General features: G+C 33.9%; 1 protein-coding gene across 1 annotated transcript; it reads right to left on the bottom strand.

The window, feature by feature from the left end:
* Window positions 1–2760: 2760 nt before the first annotated feature.
* On the bottom strand, window positions 2761–9369 carry LOC105165614 (DNAJ heat shock N-terminal domain-containing protein). Its single transcript, XM_011084681.3, has 9 exons — window positions 8945–9369; window positions 8552–8680; window positions 8320–8449; window positions 7658–7778; window positions 6507–6588; window positions 4869–4922; window positions 3994–4032; window positions 3341–3440; window positions 2761–3121 (listed from the first exon to the last, which is right to left on the bottom strand). The coding sequence occupies exons 1-9, from the start codon at window positions 9164–9166 to the stop codon at window positions 2994–2996; spliced, it is 1005 nt and encodes a 334-aa protein (XP_011082983.1). The 5' UTR covers window positions 9167–9369; the 3' UTR covers window positions 2761–2993.
* Between the last annotated feature and the right edge of the window lie 567 nt (window positions 9370–9936).

Below are 9936 nucleotides of genomic sequence, written 5' to 3'. Positions count from 1 at the left end.
CTACAGTACAAACTCAAGTCGGCCTCAACGTCATCCGTAGAAAGGAGCTTGGACCCTCAAGCTTGGCTCAGGCTCGACACACGACAAAATACATTGCGGCCCAACTATATCATAAACCATTATGTGGTCTCATTCATCTATTGGTAAACATCCCAGAGCGTCGCCATGTCAGGTGCAACAAGAATTGGTGCAAGAACTGATACAAGCAAATCATCACAATACTCTATCACCATGCCTCTCCACGAATAGTCCGATTCCCTCTACAAACCCCTTCATACATAAGTTGAGCATAACTTAATTCGTCATTTTGAATCTACGTTTCTTGCATTTACGACACGGACACTTAATCTTCTTTCAGTTCGTATATGCATGTTGATTCTTATCCCCATTTGTAAAATCCGATCTCCATCCTTAAACTCTTGCTTAAGTCGTATATTCTCGAGTAGTTCTTCTATATCCACATCCTCAATCGTCATAACGTTTTTACCTGAATATTGATACGCATGCACATAAGAAAACATATATAATCCTAAAAAAACTCCGTCGAATATGATCATAATAATTAATCTCATGATCCCACCTCTATTCAGATATGACGATGATTGCAATTTTTTGACAGGGCAAATTCGATTTTGATGTACCTAATAATATATATAATTAATATAATATACCATCAATTTTTTAACGGAGGAAATAGACACATGAATGCCACTTGATTTTTCAGACGTTTACCAAAGATGAATCTTCTTTTTATTTTAAGGATCTAATGAGGTATAAATAAATATTTGTCCGGTCACATTACACTCTTACGTCTTGTTTCCAACAAGACATTTTAGCTAAAAAATATTAGAATGATCAAATTTATCAATCCGAAATCAAATGTGTTAATAGTAGAACCAAATAAATGTGTGAGGTCCAGAACTAAATATGTCAAAATTAAGACCTAACGTATGAAAGGTCTAACTTATGAACTAATGAACTGTATTTATAATTACTAAAAATGCATAACTAAACGTGACATCCCTTTTATTCATAATTACTGACGAAAAATGTCATTTTGCCTAATCAAAATTTATCATCACATATTCCTTAAGTCCAAAACTGAGAAAGGCTAATTAGGGGCACTTCATTAAAAATATAAATAAAGAATTCTTGATTTTTCTACCATATAAAATTGTGATTCTTCAATTTTTTTTCTTTGGAGGGGGGGGGGGGCTGTAAGTGCTGTTCTGAATATATATATATGTATATATATATATATATATAGAGAGAGAGAGAGAGAGAGAGAGAGAGTAAGCTCAGCAATTGAGATTTGGATATGGAAGACAATTTTGATTGATTAGGCACATTATTTAATTCTTAATTGGTAGTCGGAAATAGGAGTAAGCATTAAGTGGTGTACGCTGTGCCATCACCACTCAGCAATTATTAATAATTTAGCATTAATTAGTTTATTGATCATTATTGAATTCATTCTCAGCCATGTAAATCTGGTGTCATATGACCATTTTCCTTTTCCCCACACACATATATCCAGACACGTATACACCTAAATTTGAATTAAGAGATGTTCAGATTTTGAGGCTCAAGACCGTCCCTAGAAAATTAATCTCCCAGCATTGTAATGAAATGTTATTTCTAAATTATAATTATTGGATAAAAAGTAGTCATTTATTATAAAAAAAATATTTAGTTATTTATTTGTATTTTTTTACTACTTATATATCGAGTGAGATGAACACCATCATTACATATATTTCTTGAAGCACTAAATGAAGTTCTTGACGAACACATTTCAAGAAATGAACAAAACAATGATGTTAATCTCACTCGGTATATAGGTAGTAAAAAATGCGCACGAGATGACTAATTTTTTCAATCATCAATGCCACTTTCGGTCAGAATGACTATTACTTCCAAACAGATGTTGAATTAACTACTCATTAATCACGTCCCTTTACAAAATTGATTCTATGCAATTACTGTACTTACAAATTAAATTTACTGTATAATTATCTCTACTCCACTTAAAAGTTAGATGGATTACATGTATAAGCATCATGACTTGTTCTTCAATTACAGTATACAAATAATCAATTATAAGGAATAATTATACTGTCATTTCTTGAAATTTGGTGTTATTACACATAAATTTTGTCATTTCAAAAATGAAACCTAGTACTCCTATGTTTCCGTACAACTAATAATCTAACCGTTAGTAAAACTCAAGAAATTTATTGATATCGACAAAAAGTTGAATGAAAATTTATATGTACCCCTATTAACTTATTATAGGCATACTGCGGGTTAAACTATTCTTACAAGAATAAATACGTACCTCCTAATATACATTATTATGTTAAGATGTATAAGAATAGTTTAGTTAAAAAATTATTTAGCCAGTAAAAGGTTTATAATATGTCCTTGAAAGTAAATATGAATTTTTATTCTTTTTTTTTTTTCTAGCATTTTGCTAATGCCACCAAATCCCGTAGATTTTATTAATACATTAATCTATTTGTTGGACGGAAACAAACGTTGGAAGTACTAGATGTAATTTTCTAAACCATAAAGAGTTTACATGTAATTCCACCAAACCTCAAGAGATGGCGATGTAATTATCCATATTTTTAACTAATCAACAGCTATTACTAAGTACACCGATACCCCACACGTTGATGGAGTTTTGAACCATAAGTATACGATCATGGGCATCAGCTTTGCCGATAAACTAGGCCTCATTGACACATGTGCAGCACATTCAAAGCAAGAGCTAAGTATGGATATTATTGCAGGAATAATAGCAAGTTACCTTAAGATTTGTATTCTTGTAAAAGCAATAATCTGCTGTATTTCTACCTATCTTCATCACAAATTACAAGTTTATATACAGTTCTACATACGATACATGACTCCGATAATTAATCATGCATGCATGTCCGGAATTTACATATATACGCGCAGATATCTAAAGGGTGTCGAGATTATGCTCACTATTCCTTGTTAGAGACTGCTTCCGGAAGTTTGAAGGTCGGAGGTTTGTCAGCACCCCGTCTAGAGTACTCTCTCCACCTACGAGCAGCTGCAGCAGCTCTTGCCGCCCTCTCTTTCACTTTTTCCTCTGCAACGACAAATAGAAACTTCAGCATAACATATCCACCAGATTTCAAAGGGCTTAAACATTTTCGACTGCTTTCGTCTATAAAGTGTTTGTGATCATTCTCCAAAAGATCTTCCACTAGACTCTTGCAGTACTTCCAATGCAATCCAAAAGAGAGTAAATAAATTAAGCAAAGCTACCGTTAAGTGGTGCTCTGGCAATTTGATCTTTGTTTCTTACCTGCATTTTCATAATCTTTGGCATCGCCCCAGAGGTTGCTCCAATAATTTTGAGTTTTACTGGAATCTTTCTGCTTCACCATTCTCATTCTAGCCTTTTCCTGCATTAAAGAGAACATTTTCAGGCACGGGTAACGGATGATAAGTCGACTAACAAACATTTCTGAGATTTATCTGCTCAAGATCAAGAATTGCCAAGAAAATTGAATCCCAAGTTTAAAGGTAATAAGAGCAGTATAACGTTTTCAAGATTATATCCGAGTACAAAACTCTTTATCAGTATTTATTTAAGCCAAAAAGAGGAAAAAGGATTTTTATATCCATTTGAAGCTTGGATTTAGTCAAGCAATGTGTTTGCACGAAAACCTATTCGTCAAAGTTTTCAGCTCTTGCATTATCTTCAAAGCTGAGAGAAGATTATACGAGCACGTCTTCTCCTTGTGAGAAACTGACATTTGACCAGATACAAATTCAAATCTTAAAATACAAAGGAGAACAATGTTTTTCTAGTGAGAATTTAGCTACATCGGTTTCGTAAAAGCTTAAATATTTCCTCCCAAGGGATACAAGTTAAAAATTCTTTCACAGTACAGTATCATAATCTCGTCTGCTTTTTAGAGTAGAGAAATATTAATTTTCAGTTAGGGTTCTCACCAAGACTTTGGCTTGTCGCTTTTCCCATCTAACTGTCGCCTGCACCAGCAAGAGTAATTAGAGCGAAAAAATAAAGCCACAAAGAAAATTCATCAGAGAAAAAAGAAGCTGGAAGATGTTCTAATCTTTATGCTTCAGTGTAATTACAAGCATTAGTAAAGTAACATAAAAAGCTTTCGTTCAAGCATAAGAACAAATTTCCAGAATGGACTTCATCCATGATTCAAGATTCATGCTTCTCACATTCATTACAACACATTCTGAAAATAGCTCCTAGATGTTGGTTTATGCAGCCTACACAGTTTCCAACCACCTTCAGACTCAGGTGCACACTGAAAGCAATATGAAGAAATGGAGAAAGAGAGCACAAAGGAACTGAAATAAAGCAAATTTAGATATAGAAAAGTGAAATCGAAGTTGAAGAGCGCATTCAGCTGGAAAAATAAGCTCTAATTCTACCTAGGTATTCATGATATACTGCTCAGTCCAGCCTAGGTGTTTTCATAAACGACTATATTAGGGTTCTTCTCCCTTTTCTCCTTAAACCCTCGGCCATACTAAAGGCACACCTCTCAGGAACAAGGTATTGTCGTGCCACGCTTGGTCCTTAGTAAGGCCTGTGCCATTCTTGAAGAATGGCCTCTCGCTGTGGCAAATGCCATGGAGCCCCAACAGTATAAGAAAGACAAAAGAGCAACTTATTATGGCACTCATATTTATATCACCCGCTTATTCCAATTCAACAGACAATGCGAATTAATTTTTGTTTTTGACAAACAGATATTAACTAAAAGAAAAGACGCAACATTTCCTATCAATATAATTAGAAGCAATGGGAATATTACAGATCAATGAAAGGATAAAAGACGTCTTACCATCCGGAAGACATCTACAGATGCTGAACCCATCCCCGAGAGCATCAAGGCAACCTGATGAGCATTATCAAATTGGTAAATTAGGTATTCATCGATAGAAAATTTTGAGGGAAACAATTCTGAACTGGTACAATCGTTGTATGACAGTCACAGATGAATTTCTTTCTACATTTTTAGACATTCTGCTTTGCTCCAAGTCCATGAGCCAGATACTTGAAGAATGTGCAAACAAGGGCATCAGAAACTTGGTTTGTGACATAATTGTTCAACCAAATTCATGAACCACTGTAACGGGCCAGCATATAAGGGTGTCATTTCTTTCTCAAATTCTATCCTTTGACGTTCTTGTCTCTGCAAGTCCAAAATCATGCTGCATAATGTGATTGGTTCACATTCCAAAGCCACAGAGGTCTGGAGCGTGATAATTGTTCCGTAAAAGCATCTTTTATGGCATTGCAAGTAAAAAGAAATAGACCAGTTGATGGTTAAGTCAAAATATAGGTGAACAAGCAAAATAAAGGTCTTTCTTTCCGGCTCGTTTACAGGGTTAATTTCACAAAAACTTTACAGTACTCCTGCAGGCAAATAAGTTTCAGCAAAATCTTGTCTTAAACTGGTGTATGCTAAGTAGGATAGAAAAAAAGACCAGTCAGCAAAACTTTGAGAGATGACCACTACAGCACTACATGTACATGATAATCTAAGAAAGAAACAGATTAAGAGGGTGTCAGAATAAACTTATTTAAGAAATTTTTTAAGCTCATATATTTTATAAGTTGTTAGATTTTATTTTATTTTGGGTTAATTACACTTATACCCCCTCTGAAAATGCTAAATTATGCTTTCTCCCAAAGAAGTTTTGAAATTACACTTACACCCCCTCTGAAAATTCTCGATTTACACCCAACCCCCTTCCGTTAGGTTTGGACGAAAAATGCTGACGTAAGCAAAAAAACATTACATAAATTTTCAATTTGTCTTTCATTTAACACTCTCATGTATATTTTTGTACTTATAAAGGGATATATGTAATATATATTGAGTGAGGTTAAAATTATTACATTGTTTCCTTCGTAAGTATAAAATTATTACCTGATAATGTTACACGGGTTTAATTAGAAATTTATGCAATTTTTTGCTAAAGTAAGCACTTTTTGTCCAAATCTTAGAAAAAGAGAGGTCAAGTGTAAACAGTGAATTTTTGGAGGGGCTCTAAGTGTAATTTCGAAACTTCTTTGAGGGAAAGTGTAATTTTGCATTTTGAGAGGAGGTCTAAGTGTAATTAACCCTTTCATTTTTTATTTTTTTTTTAAAAAAGTTGTCATGTTTGGAATTTATATGATGTCAGTAAGAACAATTTTGTAACTAATATGTTCAAAATAGAAAGTGTTTCTGAAGATCTTTAAAGATAAATTGAAAAATCTTTACTTTTTCTTAAAGCGAATCATAAGTTCATAACATTTTATGTTTGGATCTTTGAACTTATTTTCTAAAATTTTACCAAACATTTTGCAATATTTATAAGCTGTCAAGTATGTTATAAGATGTTTTACAAACCTGATAGCTCAACCAAATACACTCTTAAGTCCAGAAAAGTGCAGGTGAAGAACAGAAATTGCGAATGATATGTATTCTTACGTTTACTCTTTCTACTCTTCGCATTTCATCTTCTAGCAGTGACAACTGAGCAGCAGAAGTCCAATGAATACAATCAACTGGGCTGAAACGAAGATGAAACCAATTATATAACAGCCGAAACTGGTCGCATGCAATGCAACTCCGAATATAAACTTCCTCTCTTTTAAACAAGTCCAATTCAGATGTTATATTACCAGTGTCTAAATAATACGATTAGTTGTTCATAAAAAAATTTATCTCCAGAATGAAAGTAAAAACTAAAAGTTGGAGGAGCCTTTCATGTGGGATAAGAAGGTTTCCATCCATAGAGGAGCTGATTTCAAATAAATATATAATAATTTGGCTGATTAAGACAGTTTCATCTGGTCTACTTTTTTTCTACCCACAGCTTCAGTTACCCACACTGAGTTGAAAATTTTCTGATATTCACATTAGTTATTTTCCAGTAAGGAAATTTCCCTGAAAACATATGCATAGTGGTTCGCACTCTCAACACTGGCATAATACTGTCTTTCCTCCGAGAAACTCCAAAACGCAATTCAAGGGCGGTTTACTTATTTTGAGGTTTCCATATACTGTTTTGATGTTAACCAGCATTAGTCAAAAGCCCAAGCATTAACATTTTATATTGCTGAAAAAAAAAAACTTTAGGTCCGGCATTCAGTCTCTACCGCATAATCTCCCCGACGTACGTCAATGCACATACTTTTGTTCTGGTATTGCAACCAAGAATTGGAAGTAGAGAGATGACATGTTTTAGACTCCAAGGAAGCTTCAGTATTCATGTATACATCAATTTCAAGGACATAATTGAAAGCTAAGATAAATAAGAAGTGATCTTAAAAGGTACTTTCATGAAAAATCAGTAAACTAGAGTGAGAAATAACAGGAGATTTTCACAACGAGAAGCTGCCAAGAATGCGAGTTGACTTCTCAGTGTTCTAAAGCAACTCTGAGAAGATAATTAATATCAGAGTGAGAAGCAGCAGAAAAAATGGTGTCTTTTTAGACCTTTTTCCCTTTTCAAGACAAAGTAGTAAGATGGTAATTAAACTAAATTGATCTTTCTCCTTCCAAATGCTACAAAAAGTTATTCAACATAGAGAAAGGAAAATTTATGCCAAAACTCTACCTCTGCAGCATGAACTTACCAGCTTTCAACTGCTTGTTGAACTGAGTCAGGCTGTCCAGACTGGCTATAAGCTCTAGCTCTTCCAAAGTCTTCCTCAATGGCAAATACATCTGGGCAGACATTGGCACAATTCTTGCAACCTAAGGAGGGAAAGGGAAAGAAAGAGGGACATTATCAATTTAAAGACATGATGCTGCAGACGTTGTCTAAATCAATGTAAGGTTCCTGTTCAACTATGGGAATCATGCTTGAACATAGAAAAATATGATAGAGGCATGTTCCTGCATTTCTTTCAGTCTCCCTGATTACCATTAGAACATTAATAGAAAGACAGAGTATACATATCCCATTTTGGTTCTCTTGTACAGCTTTTCAAATGAACTAATGAAACACTAGATATACACTGTGTTCCTACAAGATTTATACAATTTAACTAATAATTTGAGGCATACAATATATGACAATAATTGTACAAACATTTCGCTTCTGCTCAATATATCACTCCCCATTAATTTGATTCAAATTGACTTGCATTTCTTATAGAAAAACTTATCCAAGAAAACCTCAGGTTCATCAGTGCATTTTGAACTTAAGAGCACACAAATGAAAGGGAAATATCAGAATAACTAAAAATAAAAAATAAAAAAAATAAAAAAAAAAAAAAGAAAACTCTAAATATACCTATGCAGCTAAACTCATCAACAAATATATGATCCTTAGGGCAGGAATCATCCAAAAAGGGGTTGGTTGCAGTCAAAGCATATCCATGAATTTCATCATAAACCATTCTCTGCACTGGATCACTGAGAACCTAAACAGAAACAAAAAAAAGTCACTTTACACATGAAACACTCAACCAGAACTCAATGAATTCACTCGATACTTAAAAGGGATATACATGAACAGAACTTACATCATAAACCTCATTTATGAACATGCAGAAATTTGTTGTCTCAGGATCATCGCCACTCAAATCCGGATGGCAAGCTTTCATGCAACTGTAATAGGCTTTCTTTATCTGCTCTGGTGTAGCATCAGGAAGCTGGCAATATAGGCCAATGAAATGCAAAATTCAATATCAAATGCAAAATGAGAAAAATCTATTGTAATCTTTGATTAGGCATAATGCTGCCACTGAGCATATATAACTAAATCCAGACCACCCAGACTAACTATACAAGTTTAAACTACCATCAAACGTAAATCACATGAAAATTGAGCAAATACTTGAAATTCAATCAAGGCAGCAACAAGAATAACTACTACAGAAGATTAAACTCTAACAGATTTCTTTTTCTCATATTACCAGACCCAATACAGCATAATAATCATCTGCAATGTCTTCATAAGATACAGAGTCCTGAGAGGCAACCCTCATTCTCCCAAGACTCTTCCTTTTTCCACCATGATTGCTCCAACTCACACTGTTTTTACCCGCAATGGGACATCTGTTTCTTGGACAGAAACTCTGTAATGGGTTCTGGAATTTGAGTGCATCTGTGCAAACTGGTGAGAGCAACTGAGCCATTACAACCCAGCAAGCAGAATAAAGAATGACAAAGAAAAAGATCTCTCACTGTTTCAAGAAACTCAGTAAATGAATTGAAAGCCAATCAGAAAAAGGGAGAAATGGATTCAAGAATGGATATTTAGTGGATTTTAATGTAGAAAAAAGAGTATTATTTACAGAAATTTATGCGGATGTAGAAAATTAGAGAGCGGAAATGCTGAGATGGCAAGATGACCTCCAGTTGTTTGGGCAAGAATCAAGAGGGGTGTGAATCTTGACAAAATAGCACGTGTCCTTACGTGGGAATTTCTGCCTTCCACGCTTTCTGGATTTTGCTTCACGCTTCCTGCTGTTGGTTTTTGTGAAATTGTGGAAATAGATTATATACGTATTTGTTATTATACGTAGAAAGATATGAATGTGGGAGTATTGTTTGACAAAAATACGGCTTGTTGCAGTATGCGTTTAGTCGTTGTCATCATAGTATGTCTATTTGTAATTATGATAAAGAAAAAATTAGAGATAATTATTTATTAATAACTAATATCTTTCTAAATAATTAAATTATTTCATAATGTACCATATCTTATCAAACAATAAATAGTTTAATACAATTTTGGATCTGAAATAAATATAATAAGTATTTCTTAGAGTTATTACTATTTTGCAAGAACTGTATGTGAAACATATAACACGTGTATTAAATATATAAGTTTAAGATTATGAGTATTACTCATTAAATTTGAGAAGAGTGCAAAATATAAAAGTATTTTCGGTCACTTGTTGGT

The sequence above is a fragment of the Sesamum indicum genome, linkage group LG12, assembly GCF_026168435.1.
Source record: "Sesamum indicum cultivar Baizhima isolate 11 linkage group LG12, ASM2616843v1, whole genome shotgun sequence".
Classification (NCBI taxonomy): Eukaryota; Viridiplantae; Streptophyta; class Magnoliopsida; order Lamiales; family Pedaliaceae; genus Sesamum; species Sesamum indicum.
Note: the sequence above shows the minus strand (reverse complement) of the source record. Positions and strands in the feature narration are given on the sequence as shown.

Excerpts from the sequence above, each read along its gene's own strand:
- LOC105165614 (XM_011084681.3), bottom strand. The coding sequence starts at position 9,166 with ATGGCTCAGTTGCTCTCACCAGTTTGCACAGATGCACTCAAATTCCAG. Across the intron at positions 4,923-6,506 it reads GAAGAGTAGAAAGAGTAAAC|GTTGCCTTGATGCTCTCGGG; the intron begins GTAAGAATACAT and ends AATGCTCATCAG. Across the intron at positions 4,033-4,868 it reads CTGTAGATGTCTTCCGGATG|GCGACAGTTAGATGGGAAAA; the intron begins GTAAGACGTCTT and ends TTGCTGGTGCAG.